Raw genomic sequence first — 23,603 nt, forward strand, 5'->3', positions numbered from 1 at the left:
CAAAGATAAACTCAAAGTGGATGAAAGACCTCAATGTGAGACAGGAATCCATCAAAATCCTAGAGGAGAACATAGGCAGTGACCTCTTTGACATCGGCCACAGCAACTTCTTTCAAGATACATCTCCAAAAGCTAGTGAAACAAAAGCAAAAATGAACTTTTGGGACTTCATCAAGATAAAAAGCTTCTGCACAGCAAAGGAAACAGTCAACAAAACAAAGAGGCAGCCCACAGAATGGGAGAAGATATTTGCAAATGACACTACAGATAAAGGGCTGGTATCCAAAATCTATAAAGAACTTCTCAAACTCAACACCCAAAAAACAAATAAGTCAAAAAGTGGGCAGAAGAGATGAACAGACACTTCTCTGAAGAAGACATACAAATGGCTAACAGACACATGAAAAAATGTTCATCATCATTAGCCATCAGGGAAATCCAAATCAAAACCACACTGAGATACCATCTTACACCAGTTAGAATGGCAAAAATGGACAGGGAAAGAAACAACAAATGTTGGAGAGGTTGTGGAGAAAGGGGAACCCTCTTACACTGTTGGTGGGAATGCAAGTTGGTACAGCCACTTTGGAAAACAGTGTGGAGGTGCCTCAAAAATTTAAAAATAGAGCTACCCTATGACCCAGCAATTGCACTACTGGGTATTTACCCCAAAGACACAGATGTAGTGAAAAGAAGGGCCATATGCACCCCAATGTTCATAGCAGCAATGTCCGCAATAGCCAAACTATAGAAAGAGCCGAGATGCCCTTCAACAGATGAATGGATAAAGAAGATGTGGTCCACGTATACAATGGAATATTACTCAGCCATCAGAAAGGACGAATACCCAACTTTTACATCAACATGGATGGGACTGGAAGAGATTATGCTAAGTGAAATAAGTCAAGCATCGAAAGTCAATTATCACTTATTTGTGGAACATAAGGAATAGCATGGAGGACATTAGGAGAAGGAAGGGAAAAATGAAAGGCGGGAATTGGAGGGAGAGATGAACCATGAGAGACTATGGACTCTGAGAAACAAAGAGGGTTTTAGAGGGGAGGGGGGAGGGGGGATTGGTTAGCCCGGTGATGGGTATTAAGGAGGGCACGTACTGCAGAGAGCACTGGGTGTTATATGAAAACAGTGGATCGTGGATCACCACATCAAAAACTAATGATGTATTGTATGGTGACTAACATAACATAATAAAATTTAAAAAAGAAAAAGAAACTGGATGGAGTCTGTGGAGATGAAGGGCAAATTTCAGAAAATAGATATATTTTTTTGTGGGTACGTCTTTTTTTTCTTTTTATGTTCAGTTAGCCAGCCTAAGTTTTTGATGTAGTGTTCAATGATTCATTAGTTGCATATAACACCCAGTGCTCATCACAACACGCGACCTCCTTAATAACCACCACCAGGTTACCCCATCCCCTCACCCACCTCCCTTCTGTAACCCTCAGTTTGTTTCCTGGAGTCCAGAGTCTCTCATGGTTTGTCTCCCTCTCTGATTTCTTCCCATTCTGTTTTCCCTCCCTTCCCCTGTGGATATTTTTTAGATAGAGAAATTATTTTTAAGAAAGTGGATTTCAATAGAGCAAGGGGAAATCTAAGTCCAGAGCATCCTGTTGGCCCTTAAACACTATAAATGAAAGTAAACTAAGAAATATTCTTGGGAAAAAAAGTTGTAAAATGTAAAAAGATTGCTTAAGTAAAATGAGGATCTGAAGGCCACCATCTGAAGGCCACCACCAAAGGCCAAGGTTATTTATGGCTAAATAACCCTAGATTACAAAAAAAAAAAAAAAAAAAAAAAAAAAAAAAGAAGTAAAAACTCTGACAAGAATAAAATCAGAAAACACCTAAGCAAGAAATCAAATACAACTTAAAGAGATATAAATAGAAAACCAATCTGCTCATCAGTGAAGCCTAAACAAATAATTTAAAATTTCATTATCCATTTAACTGAGAAGGAAATCCAATAGCATGCTATTTGTTTGTTTTAAAGATTTTATTTTTAAGTAATCTCTACACCCAATGTGGGCTTGAACTCACAACCCCGAGATCCAGAGTCACACGCTCCACAGACTGAGCCAGCCAGGCGCCCCAAATAGCATGCTACTTTTGAAAAATTAGGGATTTGGTGACTCTTTTTAAAAAAAATGAGGCAGAAAGCCGAAAATAAGTAAGGATGAGTGGAAAACCAGGTTAACATTTGGTCTAATTAATCTCTTCTAGCTGAGCTAAGTGCTGGCGTCTCCCACTCCCTGGTTTGTGTAAACCTTTCCACATTAAGTCGCACCTGTGATGTTATCAGTTATTTAGCCTCTTCTACCTGCCTAGGCAGCCCCCTCACCCCCGAAACAAGATCTGTTTCCATGATCATTTCTCCACCAGACACAGAAGTGCACCACAGATACTACTGGGCTACATTTACTAAACATGTTTAAGTGTGGGAACTTAAAAAAAAAAATCTTGGTATATGTTTATCTTCAAAGATTACTTTAGTGTCACCAGCAAAGATGTATATAAATATATACTTTCCTTAAGAGTATTGATTTTTTTTTTTAGGTCAAAAATTTAAAAATGACACCAAAATCTAGTTGTTAGGTTTCCATCATTCCCATTTTGAAACCAGCAACTTCAAAAAATGTTTCGGGTGGAGTTCTTAAAAACCTGAGTTATAGGAAATAAGAAGAAAAAGGTAAGATTCTCTCCTTTTGAATAAATGATAAAGCATTTGAAAACATTTTCTGGGTTGCAGATCATTTAAAAACAGTTTTTAACTGGTGTTTGTGGTTGTTTTGTTTTTTCATTTTGTGGACCCCAGAAATTTTCATGAGAATTTTTTATGCTTTTATATTTCACTCTTTCCTTTAACATTTCTAAACATTCGCTACCCAAACAGTTATTAAGTTTTCAAAAACTTAGTACAGCAACATGGATTGTGTGTGATGTACTGTTTGGTACAAAGTGAGCTAAGTGAATAGTTATGGCTAAAAAAATTGATAGGGAGTGGCAAAGTATGGGGAGGGAAGACCAAACCTCACATGGATCTTTGCTGGTCCTTTCCCTTATCTATCACCTTATCTAAGATATCTTATCAAGAGATCACATAGATATGATATCTCAACAAATAGTCCACAGCTAGGTTCCCAAATTAAGGGGAATTTGTGATATTTCTGAGCTTATGTTATAGATCAATAACAATTCTTCATAGCCTAAGAGACCTTCTTCATCTTACACAGGAGTCAAGGTATTTGAATATGTCAGTATGTTTTACAGTCTACAACGAACATTCTCATTATCAAGCCATCAGTGAGTAAGTGGTAGGGAATCTGTTTATCCAAGATTAGTGTGTCATAATTTCAGGATGACACTGAAACTCTGCTCTAGTCTTCAGCGAGTGTGGTGCTTATCACTTAGTGGTGTGAACACTTAAAAGAAGCTCACAGCCTGGATATTTACCCATATCTCTGCCTTCCCATTGTTCTTCCTGCATCGCTCAGCCAGAGAGGAGAGCTCGATGGTAGTTTCAGATATTAGGTCCATGTTCTTGCCTTTCACGATGATCTGCATTACTCTTCCCTTGTTGATGTGGGCATCAAAAGTGCTGTCCCAGGGCGGATACATAGTTGGCTTTTTCTGGATATACATTTGTCCATTCTCTAGGAACAGAAAGATACATTCTCATTACTCCTTTAGCCAACTCTGGGAAATAATTCAACTTGACAGTGGCACTCGCTCCCTCTGTTCTCTAGGATACATAATTCCATCGGGAAGTCAAAAGTAACACGTAAAACAATTACAGACAATATAGGACAGGATGAGACAGTCCTAAGGTCTATTTTTAAGGTGAGACATTGAAACTTAAAAATCAATCTGGTAATTTAAGCAACAAAAATATGATAAAGTCTTGGATTGGCAATGTTCTTTTCCTATTCAACAGTTAGTTGCTTTACTTCGAGCAAATAGACATCAGGGGCCAAGCCTGCTATATTTGGGAGGGTAGAGTGACCTAGGTCCCATTCTCTACATGTCATACACTTTCATGCCTTTTGGTATCTTCCTTTGATGATCTACAAAGGGTGGACACACAACTAATTAATTTCACTGTCATCTGGTTAAGAAGAGTCGATCGAAAACTACTGTGTGTTCATCTGAAAGACTCTGTGGCATAATTTAAGGCTTATAGTGAATGCTTCTTAAAAAGACATTTAAAAATTTTCCATTTGACATAAATGCACTGTGAGGTAAAAAAAAAACCTCTAAAACATAATGAGCCATTATTTCTTTCTCTAATTCTCAAGTGAGGATACATTTTACATGCACTATCCACCCTACACAAAAACAAACAAGAAACTCAGAGAGGCAGTGTTCTCAATCCCTCGGATCAGGGAAGCAGACTATAGACCTACACGTGAGAATAGGCAGGCAGGCGGGAGACCTGGAAGTGGCTGATGACAAGAACTATGGTCAGGGTGATAAAGTGTAAGGAAAACCTCTCTAGAACCACCAAGTGATTGGGAAAGAGTCTGCTAGTGGAATTAAGTGATACTGGCGTATCTTTCATCCCCACTGGATTTTCTGTAGTATTTATTCTTTAATCATTTCAGGAACAGCAAACTGCAGCTGTATTTGAGTATTGGTTTCTTGTGATAAGAAGCACGTTAAGTGGCAGATTTAGCAATTCAGAGATGTTGGTAAAGTAAGATCCATTTAAGCATGGAAACAAAGCAGTTTGGACTCCTGATGGCCCCTTCTCTCTGATGCACAATGCCAAAGCAGAACATGCACCTAGCATTTGCTAAATTGTCATTTGGGAGGTATACAGGCACTTGAATAAACAGAAACTTCTAATTTTAGATAAACCTGGCTATTAAAGGGATAAACTCTGACACTGTCAAAGGTGGAAGAGGAAGGGGAGGGTTTTTATGGCTTGCTTAAAAAAAAAAATTTAACTGGAGATTGCACATTTTAAAAATACCAGTGGCAATTCTGATGACCACAGTAACATTTTACTTCCACAGATGGGAAGCCCCTCTTTCTCATAACTCCTCAGCTGCAACCTTTCTCCACGCCCCTGCAAGGGACAGAGATGCCTGTGATAAGGCTCTTCTCACCTTTCCATTCACTAGGTTTGTAATCTCCCAAAAAGAGGACCGGAACTCAGGATCCCATCTACTTACAGTGAGTTTTACCAATCCTAAAGGCTCTCAGACTGACAACACTCTGCCTTGTTTGTCCCTGTTCTGTTGACTCATCATGGAAAATGCAATCTAAGATCTCCAAGATGGATACATTTTTAAAAATTGGGGCAGCCACTGTGGAAAATAGTATGGAGGATTCTCAAAACTTAAAAATAGAACTACCATACGATCCAGTACTTCCACTGCTGGGTATTTACCCAGAGAGAATAGAACCACTAATTTGAAAAGAAACATGCGCCTCTATGTTCATTGCAGCATTATTTACAATAGCCAAGATATGGAAACAACCTAAGTGTCCAACAATACACAAATGTATAAGGAAGATGTGTGTACACACACACACACACACACACACACACACACACACACACTGGACTATTATATAGCCATAAAAAGGATGAGATGCCATCTGCAACAACATAGATGGTCTAGAGGGTATTATGCTAAGTGAAATAAGTCAAAATAAAAAAGACAAATACCCTATGATTTTTTACTCATATGTAGAATCTAAGGAAACCAAATTAATAAATATACAAAAAGCAGAATCAGACCTATAAATATGGAGAACAAACTGATGGTTTCTAGAGGGGTGGGGTGGGGAATGGGAAAAATGGGGGAAGGGGAGAGAGAGGTCCAGGCTTCCAGTTCTGGAGTGAATAAGTCATGGGGATGAAAGGTAGGGCATAGGGAATCTAGCCATTGGTATTGTAATAGTGCTGCATGGTGATAGATGGTAGGTACACTTGTGGTGAGCATAGCATATAGACTTATCAAATCACACCTGAAATGAATATAACACTGTGTGTCAACTATAATCAAATTAAGAAATAAAAAACCCCATAAATTCTATAGAAGTAATACTTGAATTGTGATGTGCAGAGTGATTCCTTTTCAGAACAAAAACCAAAACAAAATCAAAAACCAAAATCTCCGAACTCTGCAGGTTAACCTTTTGGAAAAACAAAGTCTTCTTCTCTGACAAGGTCTCTTGATCCACATGGCTGATCAGACCAAGTTCAAAGGCAAGGCCAAAAGAAGAAGAAGAAGTTTAAAAAAGGCTCTCAGGAGGCAAATGTCAGTGAGACCCTGTGCTTATAGAGAATGGGATCCAGGAGACCCATTAAGTCAAAAGCGGCTTTGAAAAACTCAGACATTTTACACTTCAAAGGTTTCTGTGACATTTGAAAGGTTTTAGATTGGGAGCAAGTGCTAGTCTCACTTTTAACTAAACAGGAGAGAAATCCAGGCAGAAGGGAAATCAGGATGATTCACACATTCTCCTCAGCTTTGATGCACTCACAGTGGCTAGAAGGATGGAGTCAATCACAAAGCACAAGTCTTCTAAGGGAGGAAAAAGCCAGCATGGTAGGATTTGGAAACCCAAGATTCTGAGCTGGAAACACCTCGTTGGAGGTTCTCAACTGCTGAATCGGGTTCTTCCTGCATCTGTAAATGCCACTCCATAAGAGGCCTTTTAAGGACTACCCTATATGAAATAAAACACGCCTCTCTGTCCCCAAGCCTTTGCTCCCCGCTTTGCCCTGCTTGGGTTTCCTGCCCAGCACTTATCATTATTCCATATATTCCAGTTTGTCCCATGCCTCTCTTCCTCCGCTAGAATAGAAGCTCTAAGGAAAAGGCACTTTTTCTCTCCCACTCCATAAATACTTTCTGTGTAAGTCAAGTGGAATGGCTCCTATAGTTACTACAACCTGCATCGGTGTTAATCTCGTCTCTACAATGTGTCTACTGAAACAAGAAAGGTATGGAGGGAACTAGAGAAAAGTAGTAAAACTGGGAAAATGGGATGTAAACTTCCATGGAGAGATTCCAGGCAGAATAGGATTATTTTAATTGAATGATCTAAACCCACAAAAGGAATCTTGGGATCTGTCACACTTTCCCCCTCACCATGAACTGCCTAGAAATATTTACATTTGACAAAACACGACAATTTTTTCACTCATCCAGGGTTTTGTAAATATATAAGTTTTCTGAAATTTGGATTCTAATGGCTAATTACATATTCTTTTAACATTCATCTGAGCTTAGCCCAAAGAAGAAATAAGCCATCTTTAGGGTTAATTGTAAGATTATGAAGACTTAATCTATCTGTAATCATTGGAAACAACCAGCATTAGCAATATGGGTCCCATGTTCTACTTGAGCTTACCAGTAGATTTTATTGGCCCCATTAACTCCTCACATCATGTCCTCAACCCATTTCTCCTTTCCTTTGTTCCTTTTGCTTATGTGGAAAAATGGCACAGGGAAATGGAACATGAGGTAGGAGATCTGGGTCTCCTTCAGAGTCTGTCACTAGCTCCTACGCCCTTGAGGAAGTACTTGGCTTGGCTGGGCATCAATTGCCTCTAGTGTAAAATTAGGTTGAATCAGATGCCTGAAGTTCCTGGAAGGACTTGCCTCATAGTTCACAGCAGGACCTTCCTCCCCGCCCCCTCCACCTCGAATACCCACTCAAGCTTACCCGATTCAACGTATTCTTTGACAAGCACAGCACAGTAAGGGTTAACAGTCTCTCCCTGACATGACTGGCAGGACCCACAGTCGAAGTTGGACAAACCAATTCGAAGAAATGGTGACATGGTTGCTCCCTGCAAAATGACAAAAGACAAATGCTATAAAATAAATTATTTTTGGTGTCCCATTCCCACTTATCCAGTGCTTTATCACCAGCAGCCCAGAAGCTCAAATGGTTCAACTATCCATTTGAACAAATGCTTTTACTTCCCCTCTGCAAAGGACATCACCCCAAACCACAGACTGACTTGCCAAGGAAAGAGGCTTTCTGGACGTCTGCATTGTTTGACCTCATCATTAGAACTATAATTCCACTCTTAATTTAATGGAGTTACATTTAATAATTGCAGAGAGAGGCAAAAAATTTCCAACATTTTATTTCTTCTATTATTCAAGTAGGTACCCAAGAAACAATACACAACAACAAGAAAATGAGTTTAGAAAGGGTGAGTCTATTTTAGTCACAACAGTTAAATATGACACCACAAAATTCTTATACAGGCTATTTGTGTGTGTGACGCAGTTGGCTCTGGGCATTTAGCAGCTGAACTCTGTTTACTTCAGACATTTCAGAAGGGTCTACTTTCTTCAGAGTCATGTACACGTGCATATATGTATGTATATATGCACATACATATACCTTTATATGTAATAAGCCTTCGAACATTATAAACCACTTAAAAAAACCCTAAATCATTGCCCACCATAAAATCATGCTTTATCATCTAAGGATAAACAAAGTACTTCACAAAAGCCAAATTACCAATAATTACACGTACCTAGAGAGATAGGTGAAAACCATCATAATGTTGGCTAACCAATTCTAGGATTCTAGTCTGATTTTGCATCTGCCAGTCCTTCCTTGTCCTTGCCTGGCCACTAATCTCAACTAACCACCCCCCCCCCCCAATCCCTGCTTTTTTTTTTTTTAACCTACTTTTCCATGAGGTCCCATTAATCTGAAACTATCCTCTGGTATTCAATGAAAAAGTTACTTCTTTGCTTCTTCTCTCTTCTTGAACTGTTTTCTCCTCCTTAATTTCCCCTCACTCTCTTAAGTAAGCCAAAGATAAGAAGAATAAAGGATGAGCTGTCTTTCAACCTTTGTATAAAGAAAGACAACTCCTCAGAAGAATAGGAGCCCACATGTGAGCATCAACGGCATAACTGGAAATCTGGGGCCCATAATCCCGAATCTGGCAGAGCCATTAAAGACCGCTAGTTCTCTGAAATGCTGGTGGTCTTTGGGTATTTTTTGAACCTACAGAGACAGCTTAGGGGCTCTTGACAACTGTTATTAACTTCATGAATTCTAAGCAAGTCTCAATTTCCCACAGTGTAGCAGGTTTAATTAAAGGAGATGGTTGTAGAACCACCATATTTGTCAGGTGTTCTTAGCCTCTGAAACACATTCCGTATAAATCACACTGTTGAAACAGTTGCTAGATGACTTCTAGATGTGTCTTTAGGGGCCCCCTTGGCCCTCCAAATTTAGGATTCTTGGACAAGAGCCGAGCTAATGACTAAGAGCTCTCCGGAAAAAACTTCCTTGAGAACCCCCCTTCCCTGGGTCACCTAGGTCTTCTGGACAAGCCTCTATTTCTGCACTAATCAGGAAATAATGCCAAGAACTATCCTCATTTATGAGAGTGTTTACTATGTGTGGACACTCTGAAGATTTCCTCAGCACGAGTAAAGGTGAGTAATTAATTCGGATTTGAATCTGGAGGGATCATTGACTCATAAAGCCCGAGTTACAACCACGGTGACCTTTAGTGATGGCTGTGTCACTCTGCTATTTCCAGGCTGGGTCCAGAATTAGCAGCAGCACAACATGCACTTGGGAAAACCTATCTGGGGAGCAGAGCGAAACGTCTAGGGTGACCAGGGTTTCTGGTACTGTATGGGAGAGTCGTAGTGGAAGCCTCTCTCCTCCAGCATGCCTTGCTTAGACATCAGCTGACTTCCTACCCCCCTAGCAGTCTAGATTCGCTTGCCATAGCCCCTCACGCATGAGCATTTTGGCAGTTTACCCAATTCATGCACCTGTTCAATGGCCAAGCCATTGCCTCTCTTTTTAAAGGTCTAGTCACTGTGATGTGATCTGACATTCTGATATCTAGAAGACAGAATTGGCATCTGTGTGCTGAACCTAACATGTTGTTCACTCAGGGGTGTGTTTTTAATGCAAAAGGAAGCATTTCAATCCTGAGCTACTCAAAACTTTTCCCCCTCCTAAAATTAATAGCAATGTGATCATTATGCAAAATAAAGAAAATACGCAAATTGGTAAAAAGTCTCCTCATAGTTCCACCAGCAAAAGCAAATCATTATTACTATTTTGATGTATTTTCTTTAGTCTTTTTTAATTAACAGGTTTTGTGGTTTTGTTCTTTTTTTTTTAATTTTTTTATTGTTATGTTAATCCCCATGTGGTTTTGTTCTACATGCTATGCTCATACTGTGCTTATGGGATTATATTTGGCTTTTTAATTTAACATTTTACCACAAAAATTGTCCAAGTTAGTATGTCATCTTTGTAAGCATCCTTTTAATTCTTGCACGATATCCTAATGAGGGGCAGCTCCATGATCTGCTTTACTAAAATCTTATAGTTACATGTTTAGACTGTTTCCAGATTTTCCACAATAGAAATAATGCTGTGATAAGCACCTTTTTACAATTTTTTTTTTTTTTAAATGTAGGTCAGACTAGATCACTAGAGTATTCAATATTACTAGATCAGGTGCTATTACTATTTGTAAGTCTTACACATTTAAAGAAAATAATAAAACCTAAAGACAAAGACTTCACAGGGAAAATATCTATGGTAAGTACAATGGACAATAAGCATCATTCTTACATAATAAGTGTATACAAATTTGTAAAAGCAAACAAAACAAAAACTGCCTATGACCCAAGTAATTAAGTGGCAATGACACGAACTACACCAAATATTAAAAAAAAAAACAATCATGATTGTAACCAGGGAATTGTATACAGGAAAATGTTCAGCCTTGTGAGCAATTTAAGAAATATAAAATAAAACAAGATATGGGGCATCTGAGTGGCTCAGTCAGTTAAGTGTCTGACTCTTGATTTTGACTCAGGTCGCGATCTCAGGGTCATGGAGTTGAGCCCTACATGGGGCTTTGCGCTCATTGGGGAGTCTGCTTGAGACTCTCTCCTGCTCCCTCTACCCCTCCCCTTCCTGCACTCTTTTTCTCTCTCATAAATAATTCTTTAAAAAAAAATAAAACACGGGGCGCCTGGGTGGCTCAGTTGGTTACGCGTCTGCCTTCGGCTCAGGTTATGATCCCAGGGTCCTGGGATCGAGCCCCACGTCAGGCTTCCTGCTCAGAGGAGAGCCTGCTTCTCCCTCTCCCTCTGCCTGCCTCTCTGCCTGCTTGTACTCTCTCTCTCTGTCAAATAAATAAATAAAATCTTAAAAAAAAGATAAATAAATAAAATCTTAAAAAAAATAAAATAAAACAAGATACTATATAATTGCATTTTATAACATTCTTGAAAGACAAAACTCTTTGGAGAAAACAGTGGTTAGCAGTGGTTTGGACGAGGGACAGGGTATTATAAAGATATAGCATGAACAAGTTTTGGAGAGAAGATGAAGCTGTACAATAGCCTGATTGTGGTAGTGATCACAGAAATCTAGATTTAAATTCACAGAATTATACAGCAAGAATAACCACCAATTTTGTCATATGACCATTTAAAGACCAAAATTTTAAGATATGTTATTGGCATTTCAAGGCATGGAATAAATTCAGAGGTTATATAGATAAAGCGCACATTAGGGGGCACCTGGGTGGCTCAGTCGTTAAAGCGTCTGCCTTCGGCTCAGGCCATGATCCCAGGGTCCTGGGATCGAGCCCCGCATCGGGCTCCCTGCTCAGTGGGAAGTTTACTTCTCCCTCTCCCACTCCCCCTGCTTGTGTTCCCTCACTCTCTGTCAAAAAATAAATAAAAATCTTTAAAAAAATACACATTAGGTACAGATGAAAGAATACACATTAGGAAACTGGAAATTCATATAATAAAATATTAAATTAAAATCTAAAGTAATCAAGAGTAGCTTCAATTTACCAAAGGGAAAATGTCAGAACCTTAAGAAAAATAAATAGCTTTTACTCTGCTATTTAAGCTCTTTTGAAAACTTTTGCATTTTGGAGCAAATAGCTGAGAAAAAATAATATTAGAATTTGATAATGCATTTTGTTTGGGGATCCATTAATACTCAACTCGACTTAAACTGTAATAATGAGTTAAAATACTGAGCATAAAAAATACAAAACAATAATATTTTTTACCCATGCAATTAGCAAATATTTTTGAAATGCTCTTACCCAACACTGGCAAGGACAACTTGAATCATACACTTTGATATAATGCTGTTGTGAGTGGAAACTTCCACAATCCTGCTGAACACACACACACACACACACACACACACACACACACACACACACCTGTATGTATGTACAGGATGTGTATGTATACATATATTGAGAGCCTAGAAGATCTGTAATAAGCATATAAGGGTGAAATTAACATGAAAGACTTCTGTGGGCTGGCCTCTTGTGCTCAGAGTTTGATGGTAAGGGAGAAAGGGGATTTCCCTGGGTGCTGAATTCGAAAGGGGAATTGCTGTGTACAATAACACATGTACTGGAATAGCATCCATCAGAGATGCCTTCCCCCAGTCTCTGTGGAATGCAAATTTCATAAACATCCTCTTTGCTGACCATTCGTGGAGGTCTCACCCTTTACAACAGACAATGTGTGCATAGGCCTGTCTGGCCAGGCTGTATTGGACACTGCAGCAGTCCCTCTATCCACCTCTCTTCTGAACTACACAATCACACAAATCACACATTCCATTCTCTCCTGGACAGCTCCTGAGGACCGTCAACCTGCCAGGTCCAAGCAGAACTCACTGTCCCGCCTTTCGAATCTGCCCCTCCTATTTTGCCAGCTCCGCGACTGGTCCCATGGCTCTCAGCTCAGCATTCCGAGGCCGCCTTTCCCCTCTCGTGCCTGAGCCCGTTTGCTCTGTTCCTTCCTGCACCCCTCCCTGGTCCACTCGCCTTCCCCGGACTCTGCGCTGCAGCACCTTACCTGTCACTCTACCCAGCCTTGGCACCTCTCACTCCTAGTCAGATCCGCATGCTGCAGCCCAAAGGATCTTACTTAGGACCGTGCAGAACTACTGCAGTTTCTCCAAGGTGTCAAGCTGTTTCACAGCTCTGGGCTTTTAGTAATGCTGTTCCTGCTCCCTGGAACGCCGTCCTATTTCACTCCATCCTCTATCTGCACCCCACCCTCACTTCCTCATCTTTCAAGTTCCTGCTCTGTCCCTACCTCCTCTTTGAAGCCTTTCTTCCCTCCGCCTCCATCATCCTCCCTCCAGCACATCTTGGTGGAATCCACTCAGCCCTCCAGGTCCCCCACAGGTTTCAGGGCATGGCTGTGAGACAGCACCTGCCATATTTATTTGCCATGGCTCGCCATTTCCCATTTCTGAGTGGGGTAGATCCTGTCACTCACATTCTCTTTGTCTCCTATTCTCAGCCACTAAATTTGGGGGACATAGCAGAGCCCCACCAGGATTTCTCCTAATTCTTGAGGTACCACAGATACTCAGAAGAGGGATCTGACTCAAACCATAGAAGACCCTCTGGTTTCATCTGCAATGTATCTAGCAAAACTCCTCCAGAGTATGTGCATGTGGGTGCCTTACTTACTAGACCCGAGCTGTGATAAAGGGTTTTCTCTATTAACACATTCCTTTGGACATCTCAGTCAGCTTCGTGGGGTTGTGGAGGAGAACCAGTACTGGTACTCACACAGCCAGATTTCCCTATAATACTTTATTAGTTGTATTCGTTCTTATTGGTCTTCCCAAACAAGGCTGTGAGCTCTGAGAGCAGGCACCAAGCCTTAATAATCCATGCATCTCCAGGGTTGATCCCTCTGTCTGATATGTAGTAGATGCTCAATGTATTTTTCTAAGGAACTTAATTTTCAAAAGCAAGGCTTTTGAAATAATCTCTTAATCTTCATGCATTTCTTTTACCTGCAAGGGTATACTCTGGTCCAATTAGGCAGCAGGCAGTAGTAGAGGAAGTCACTGCAAGGGAAATGTCCCAGGCATTATTACAGACAAACAACTGATGCCATTATGAACTCAAATGCAGGAACTATTTAGCCTCCCTAAGCCTGTTCTTTCATCTGGAAAGTGGTAATAGTGCCATTACTTGTCTCAAAGGGCTCTGGGGATGGAATGGGCAAATACATGGAGGTGCTTAGAACGGGACTGGCACAGAATAAACTCAAAAATGTTAGTTGTTATTATTATTACTGCAACTCTGATACATTTTCCAATGGACTTTACTGATTTTATTAGTTTGTACCAAAAAAGGGCAGGAAGAGAGTAGAAATAGTCTTTTAGGAGCATATCTGGGCTGAATTATGTGGCCTCCCTCTGTGCTCTGCCACTGAGCTCCCATAAAACCCCACATGTATCTCTCCTAGAGCACTTATTACCCTCTGATAGAGTCATCTTGATGCCAGCACTTATCATGATGGACTGTCAGTATGCCCATCCAATCTTCTGTGCTTTTGCGATCTCAGCTGTGAAATCTCATCCTCATACATACTTTAAATTTGCAGAGAATCTTTACTCTTATGACTCAACGTTTTCACCTTTAAGTGTGATCTCATTTGTCTTTAGCAAGTAGCTATGACACGGGGAGATGGCCAAGTATAACTGTTCAGCAGCATGCTTGTGGTCATACACCGTTAAGTGCTGAACTGAGAATTCTGGTCTTGACTCCCTGGGTGCTAACTCACCTACTCACCCAGGCTGACTCACCTACCACCATTTAAATCAGCCAAATGCTTTCACAGTAATGTTAAGGATGGCCACCACATAACAAAAGCTGAGGAAGAGAAGTTCCATAGAAACAGAAATCAACAGAATTTCTATATGCTCTCATCAGCTAAAAAAATACGAAGACTTCTTTTTCTCTGCAGCAAGTGAAATGAGAATGAGCATACTTCTTTATTTAAAACAAAAGTGTGGACAGCATTTGTATTGCTATAATTTAGCAAGAGGTGTCTCAGTGACACAGAGAGAGTCTCACAGAAATATCAAAACCTCAAACAGGTAGAAGAGAGAACACAAAAGAATCAACAGTCAACCTGGGAATGAGAGACAAAAAGCATTCAATGGCATCCAAATGGGTCAGCTCAGCCAAAGTTTCAGGAATTAAACATCAGGCAAATGTAGGCAAATTAAGTAACATCTGTAGCTTTTACATTTCTTTACAGATAGAACGGTTTCTTGGGTAAAGCTGACTGTTGTAGAAAATAACCTATAAATTAAGAATAACTTGCCTTGCAATGGGCAGAGAAGAAAGATGGTAAATAGTGAATGATAGAACAAAAAGTGTTTTACCCTATTGCTAAGACTTCTACCAAGTAGTATAATAAAAAGAATCAGACTAAATATTAGCCTCTTGCCCACAAATATGGGCTCAAAAGAGAATTAAAATAATAAGCATGACCTGAAGATAATATTTTAAAATAACCCCTATGGTATGTGTTGCAACGACCAAAGAACGTAAGCCTAACATTCAACCAGCTGTTGGATATAGTAAAAAGTGGATTTGTTGACAAAGTTAGTACTGCTCTCCTAACTGAAAACACTAACAAACATCCCCCCACCAACTGTTAGGGACTGAACTGTGTCCCTCACAAATTCACACACTGAGACCCTAAGCCCCCAGGTGACTGTATTTGGAGTTAGGGTCTTCAAGGAGGTAACTAAGGTTCAATGAGGTCGCAAGGGTGGGACCCTAATCTGATAGGAGAGTGTCCTTATAAGAAGAGGAAGAGACACCAGAGATTCCTCTCTCTTCATGATGCGAGGACACAGTGGGAAGTTGCCATCAACATGCGGGAAGAGAGCTCTCACCAGAAACCAACTTTGAGGGTACCTTGATCTTGGACATCCAGCCTCTCGTACTATGAGAGCCTCCCAGTCTGTGGTATTGTTATGCCAGCCCCAGCAAAATAAAACTAATATCACCAAAAACAATGTAGAAACAAAACTAATACTGAAACATAGAAAACAGATGACATTGTTCCTATTCGGACACTAATTTTAATGTGTGACATGAACAGATAGTCCACTGAAGCATAGCTCTAGATCAAATTACACCAATACTGGAGAAAACTGTCCCAGTCCTTGCTGAATTGAATCATGGCTTCTTAACCTGTTATTTCAGAGCCTCCACATGTTGGTTCCCACTTGCCCTCCCCACACAGCACGCCTCTTAATGTTATCTCAACTTCTCTCTTTGCTGGGTATATACTGACCATCCATCTCGGTGACCGTGTACACCTCTCTCTCTGTTTGGAATGCTCTGTTCTCTCCACCCATGCACAACAGCCATCCCCCAATCCTTCTCATTTTGGGGGGACCTCACTCACATACTGCCTCATTTAGAAATCCTTCCCTGCTCCCCATAGAAAGAGGAGTGATTTATCGGATGGGTAAGTTTTAGAAGAACAAACTGCACCTGCCAAGCCCAGACCCTCCTTTCTTTTGGAGGCAATTTGCTGACTCTCAGCATGTTTCTCCATTCTTCTCTGCCATAAGCAGGGTAGGGCCCACCCACCTAGTCCTGGGAGGCCGGCCATTGTCCAGCATTGCCTGTCACACCCTGAATAAAGACCAACTTATTTGCTTGAACACTTTAGCCATATCCACCAGTCCAGCCTCAAGTTGACTTCTTTTTCCCATCTCTCTGACTTCTGATCTATCTATTTGCTCCAAACACAAGCATAGGCTAGAGGGGTTATTTATGGATCCCCTACAATTCACATGTAAACTCACATGTATGCAAAGAGCTCTACATAGTTTATATTATTCAGTCTTCTCAGCAAGTCCATGAAGTGGGTATAATTAACTCCAGTCCATAGATAAGAAGCTTGAGGCTTGAGTGGGTAAGTAGCTTGCTGAGGGTCACAGAGCTACTAAAGAGCAGAGCCTGGATTCCAGCCTTGATTGCTAAGCATCTCTACCCAAACTAGTTCATTATTTCTTGTTAGAAAATGCCTTTTAAGGTTAGCTCGGGAAGGAAGTGAAAGCATGGAGATTTCCCCACAGAGTGGTTTCCATCTGCTCTACCAGCCTCTAATTAGAAAGGACCATCACAACAATCCGCATGGGCTTTCTCAGCAGCCTCCATGCTGCCTACTTGCTTAATTACCTTAGGTACTAATCTGATGTTTCTCTTTGTCAGTCCCTGTGGTTTAATGATCTTTCTACCCCATAGTCTTGAAAAAGTGGGTAATATAATTGGAGTTGAAGTTTCCTGGAATAACATAAGCTCTCATCTGGAAGTGAGGTCAACGCTGCTGAACTGGGTAACAAAACACTCCCAGGATGTCACCAGTGTGTACTATCTCACCTCCCTGCTTCTGCCATTCATGCTGTTAGAGGTGGCGGGTTGGGATGAGTGAGGATTTACATGGCCAGGGCCTAGAACAAAGCTGACCGCTTCACATAAAGTTGGGAGGGACTTGGTCTCTTTGGCACACTTCTCTAACCACAGTTAGGGTAATCACTTACAGAGTCCAAAGATGCTGCCTCGTAAAAGAAGCAAATTTAATTTATGCTCTGTCCTTGTGTCAAAATTTACTCTTAAAAGACAGTCTTCACCACACACACACATACACACACATGCAAGCACAAAGTAACTACGAAGTGGATATGTTAATTAGCTTGACAGTGCTGATATTTCACAATGTATAAGTACATCAAATCACCAAGCTGTATACCTTAGGTATATCCAAATTTAAATTGTCGGTTATATTGCAATCAAATTGGGGGAGAAAGAGACAATTTTCTCTGTGATTCTACCTTTTTGTCAACCCAGTAAACAGGATACTTTGTAATCTTTCTAATGCACAAGAGTAAGAGTCTTCTTCCTGGAAGTTAGGTATTCAGTGACGAAAAGCACACCACCTCAACCAGAGGTGTCCAATCAGAGCCAGGGCCCTGGGCACTCTGGTCAGTGAGCACCTTGACTGAGAAGGTGAAGCTGAAGTCCCCGGACACACAGTCCACTTTCCTCTGGCCTTTACTGGGCAGGAGACACAGAGGATGGAGACACACAGATGAGCTCACAGGTGTGTAAATGACACTGCTAAGGAATAAAATCCAGCTTTTACAACTGCATACATAGTCTGAGACAAATGACCTCATTTCTTTGTGTCTATGTTTCCGTATCTGTAACATGGGGAAAATAATAGATCTACTTCCTAGAGTTGTCATGGGGATTACATGAATTAATTTATGGGAAATGCTTGTAACAGTCTTTGGTGGAATCCCTTAGGACTTTCCCAGAGTATCCTTAGAAATTCTCCCTGATGAAAATTAGTTGCCAGTGATGGTAACTTGCTCAATGGACTATATTATACACCAAAACTACTAGCTAAGGAAAGAAGCAACATGTATATCAATTTTTTGCCATTGCTCATTAAGCATCTGCTAAGCCTACCTGCTATATACAAAGAGCTGTGCTGGATACAAGAAGGAGGTTTTGAGAGCCTGGACTCTACTTTCTTGCCCCTTTTATCCTGTTAATAAAGTGATGTGGCCAGTTAATGTGGACTTTGTGTTAGAGACAGAGAAAACAAGAAATGGCAACATAGGCTCTCACTCCTGGGTACACCGCTAGCAAAGCACCCCTACCCTCCCAGTGCTACTCTGACGCCACACCCCACTTCCTCCTGAGGGTGGTGTGAAGCTTTTCAAAGAAAATACAGTATTTGGGTAGTATCACCACAGCAAACGGAAATAGCAATGTTCAGTCCACAGATGAACTAAGAGTTTTGTACAGAATAACATACAAGGAGTCCTCCATGTGTTAGCCGTGACAGGCAACGGTGCTCTGAGTTACTGCCCATCACATGAAGCGTGTTGCTGAGAAGGGGATGGAATGGACCAGGGATGGGGACCAGGAGAAGGACAAGAAAGAGGCAGAGTGGGGTCAGATGATCTTGGGTGGATCTGTGTGCATGTGGGGCTAGGTGAGTCACCCACATCTTGTTGCACAGAGAAATGTCCCCAACTTAGAAATGAGTGGGGTGTAAAAGCATGTTTGTAATTAGAGCTGAGAATCCATGGAAGTTGAAATTAGGTACTATTTAGGTTCCTACACTAGCCCATTAATTGACCTACTGATCTGTTCATTCAGAATGAAGTCAAAATTCATTTATAAAATTGACCAGCATTTGTCATTGTTCTAGGTTATGACATCCTCCACTTGGTTTTTCTTCCTGAGATGTGTCAAATTTATTATAGGTTTACTAGCCCATCTTGGGTCCACCTTCTCATTTTAAAAACCGCAGATGACTCTGATTCTCAGGGAACACCGGCCGTACTGCAGGAGAAGAGAACATCCGTATTGTCGGCCACATCGCAGTGGATACCCACCTAGCCAGCAAGATGGGAACCCACTAGCTCAGAGGTTCTCACTGAGCATCAGCATCAATGGGGAACTCTAGAAATGCAAATGTCCCAGCCCCACCCAGACCCACTTGAATTAGAAGCTCTGTGGGCAGGGCTCAGCAATCTGAGGCCTTCCACTTACTAGGCAGGTGTACATTGAAGTTCGAGAAAGAGCGCACGAGTATCAACTCCACAAGGCCAGGCCCCTGTCCTTCTCATTTTGACTTGCTCAGCATCTAGCACAGTGCTGGGAATTAAGGTGGTTCTAAATAACTGGTTCTCAACCAGGGCGATCTGCCTCCAGGGGACGTTTGGCAAAGTCTGGAGACCTCTTTGGTTGTCACAAACGTCCAGGGAGAGGGTGTGACTCAATGTTGAGGTTGAGGAACCCTGTTCTAACTAAATGCATTAAATGTGGTGAAGCCCAGAGGATTTCTCTTATCCATCCCTCATAGTCTCTCATCACTTCCCCACAGTTAGTGAATTCTAGCTCCACAGAAAGAAGGGCGTGCACAGGCCTGGGGCAATGTGTCTCTCTTTTCCATACTGCCCTCCCATTTGGGGACCATGAGTAGAGCAATAACTGACATATAACGTGCTCACAATAAGTGTCTTTTGAATAAGTAAATGGATAAATAAATTAGGAATGAATGTGAACAAATTAGTTAGTTGATCTGTTCTTTTTTATTTTCTTTTTGAAAACTGAAAGGGCTCTTAGTCATCAAGTGGTCTGTCCTCTCTCATAACAGATGAGGGGATTAAGGCTCAAGAAATTAAGGCAAGAGATCAAAGTTACCTGTCTAATTAGTGAAAGAAGTGCTACTAGAGCCCAGGTCCCCTAGATTCATCTCCATTTATCTCTCCAGTGTGCCTGTGTTCTACTGTTGTGGGTATCATTCCGTGAGGAATATGATCTGGACAGATGGTTGGATTTATACTCAAGCAGTATATGCACAGAGTATTAGTACGCTCACACAGAAAGGCTGTGTAACCCACCAGCTGTGAGACCCTTGGCCCGCCCTGATTGATTTGTGACATGGACGATTTTGTGAATTTCGATCAGCTGCAGCAGCCTCAGACACAGTAGCCAGGCACTCCGTCAGGGAGTGAACCTAGCTGATGCTCATCATGCACATCCCAAAGGGGTTTTCTATATGCATCTTATACATACAAAATGTGAAGCGATTAAAAACTTTGCTTCTTTGAAGAAAAAAAATGGTAAAAAGAAAAACAAGCATCTGATTATGAGATACGTCTCTTGCAAATGCCAAGCTTTGACTTTACTTGGTGAATTTTTAGCGAGCTCTTAAGATTATTTTGTGATCAGAGCCATCGTTTGAAATGTACTTCAGCCTATTCTTATAAGACAACAGTCTCTTAAAAGGACATCACAGCATTTCATAACTGCAATTTCATTGTTCTCCAGAGTAGAAGGTAGGTGGAGTGAATAAGTATCTTCATTTTAACAAGGAATCCATTACAGATTACTGGCAAATAACAAGTAATATGCATAGAGTACTTGACAGTTTACAAATAGCTCTTCAAAAATGAAGGTAATAAAGAGGTTGCTAGTGCTAATAGGTATTGGAAATTGCTTTTGTTTTTTAAAATTGGTTCTTCATCACAGAGTTTGAGAAGCATTGTTTTGTAGTACCCATTGTATCACAATACTTGCTAAATCGCAATCTACTCGAATTTTCTATTTATCTTTTTATATTCACCGCCCCCCCCATGCACTTGAATGTAAGCTCTTCCATTTTAGAAGCAATGTCTAGTTTTTTTTTTTTTTTTTTTTTTTTTTTTTTTTTTTACAGACTTCATTTCTTAGAGCAGTTTTAGATTTATAGCAATTTTCAGGAGAAGGTATAGAGATTTCCCACACACCCCTTGCCCCCCCCACAGTCTCCCTCACTATGAACATCCCCCACCAGATGGTATATTAGTTACAATCCATGAACCTACACTGACACACCATCATCACCCCAAGTCCATAGTTTACTTGAGGGTTTATTCTCGGTGTTGTGCATTCATTGAATTTGGATAAATGTATAATGACAGGTATCCATCATTATAGTATCACACAGAATAGTTTCACTGTCCTAAAAATCCTGTGATCAGCCTATTCATCCCTCATTCCTCCCCAGCCCTAATAGATATTAAAATAAAAAAATAAAGATATAATAATAGAATCGTGTGGGGTTGGCAGCAGAAGAGTTGGGCAGATTGTCAGAATAAAATAGAACGTCCTAAAACAGATCCAAATATTTACAAAAGTTTTGTGTACAATAAAGATGGTATTTGAAGTCAGTGGGGAAAGGAAGGATTGCTTCATAAACGAGGCTGTGGCCATTTGCTAAAACCTATATTAAAGCTAACATCAAAATAAAATTCAGATAGGTTGATGATATTAATGTAGAAATAAAACCTCTACACTACTAGAAGTACTAGATATGTAGATTAATAATTATATCCTTTGGAATTAGGGAGGACTTCTCAAATGTGATACCACAGACCAGCCCCAGAAAGGAATAAATTTCTATACTATGTTACCTAAAAATGTATGTGTGGTAAACATTAACAAAGTATAAGAAAAACAACAAATTGGGAGACAAAATTGTAAAGTATGCGGCAAAATATTTGACAAATATGTGAAAAGCTATTAAACATGAATAAAAAGGGACAAACCTAATAATGAAATATTATTTGCCTAATTCAAAAAAACTGGAGAAGTTCGAGAGCAGACATTTTACAAAGTAAATATTATGAAGGGTGAATAAATTATGAAAAAGGTCAATTTCACTAGAAATAAAAGAAATGTAAATTAACCAGCTTCATAATCCCCTCCCTGCAATTCTGAAATCCAAAATGCTGAGAAAATAGAAAAAAAATTACTCTGTGGTGCAAGCTAATTTTGTAGCAAAACCTGATATGGGCTATTTATGATCTATTTATTACACTAAACATAACTGTTAATGCCCTCCCTCCAACATGCGGCTTATTGGGAATATTTTGTAATATACAGTGTATAACTTTATTACCTTTATAAAGTATAAATTCGGAAACAGATCTGGCCATTATGGTTTGGAGAAGGGACATGTACAATCTTTATGGAAGGAAATATGTATTAAATGACTTTAAGGCAAGTACATGAAGGTTTACATACAAGAATGCCCATTGCGGCATTGCTTAATAATGGCATAACTGGAAACAGCCTTAATGTCCAAAAATATGATATTGTTGGGATATATTATGGAAAATAACTACAATGGAATATTTTACAACCAGTAGATTGTTATTCACTAAAATAAAGATATTTACAAGATATAGTTAAGCTAAAAAAGGGATGTACTAACCATAGTATATGTATCATATACATATATATATAAAAAAGATATAAGATTTAAAAAGATATAAATTTAAATTTAAAAAGATATAAACTTACATGCATAAATCTTAGTGGGGAAAAAATATGAACCAAGATGCCATCACTGGGTGGACTAGATTTTAGGTGATTTTAAGTAGTTATTTTTGAGGATTTTACAATTCTGATTTTTTTTTTTTACAATTCTGATTTTTAAAAATGATCTTGTATAACAAGAAGGGAAAACTGCTTTTCATATATTGACTCATCTTTCACTCCTAACAATTATGTAAAGTAGGATGGATGGTTCCCATTACAGAGAAGGGTTAAACAGATGCCTGCGGAAGTCAGGACTTTCTTCAAGGTTACAGAACTTATAAGTGACGGGACCTACATCCTCTGATTCCGCATCTAGTCCGTTTCCATGGCAAGGCCTCTGTGGGCCCCCAATATCACCTGGCGCGCATTCAGATCCCTAACCTTGATAACATTTGGCAATTTAACAAGTCATTCTTTCATTTAATACCACCTGGTTGGAAGCATCGTATGGAGAGGGTGTTGTGGGGAGGCACTAAGACAATGAAGCCATAGCTCTTGATTCCAAGACTATTCCAGTTCTTACAATAAGGATTCCTACTTTAGGAAAGAGTAGTGGTCCACAAGTCTATTAATAAGTAGCTTGTTTAGATCAGAGAATAGATTTTTTTTTTTTTCCCATAGAAGTGTTACCCATGATGCTGAAGCCACATGTGCACATTTTCTGAAGTACTAAATGATACTCTGAAACCACTGACAATGGATTTACAATAGACTTACTGGGAAATGCATCCCAACCTCCCATTTGGAGTTTTAGGAACATACCCCAAGGTAGCTGGGGCAGCCAAGCCAGAAGTTCTTTGTTTTTACTGAGCAATGGGATCAGGTCCTTCTCTGGCTCCAGGACACC

At 40.1% G+C, this 23,603-nt stretch overlaps 1 protein-coding gene across 1 annotated transcript in view; it reads right to left on the reverse strand.

Annotated features, from left to right (window-relative positions):
• The window catches only part of PRKCQ (protein kinase C theta), a 189,108-nt gene that overhangs the window by 131,410 nt on the left and 34,095 nt on the right, over window positions 1-23,603 (reverse strand). Inside the window, exons 2-3 of the mRNA XM_032425911.1 lie at window positions 7,702-7,828; window positions 3,472-3,671 (exon numbers count right to left, since the gene is read on the reverse strand). Coding sequence (XP_032281802.1) covers window positions 3,472-3,671; window positions 7,702-7,819 — 318 coding nt within the window. The 5' untranslated portion in view covers window positions 7,820-7,828. The remainder of the gene's footprint in view (window positions 1-3,471; window positions 3,672-7,701; window positions 7,829-23,603) is intronic.

This window comes from Phoca vitulina, unplaced genomic scaffold, assembly GCF_004348235.1.
Source record: "Phoca vitulina isolate PV1807 unplaced genomic scaffold, GSC_HSeal_1.0 scaffold33, whole genome shotgun sequence".
NCBI lineage: Eukaryota > Metazoa > Chordata > Mammalia > Carnivora > Phocidae > Phoca > Phoca vitulina.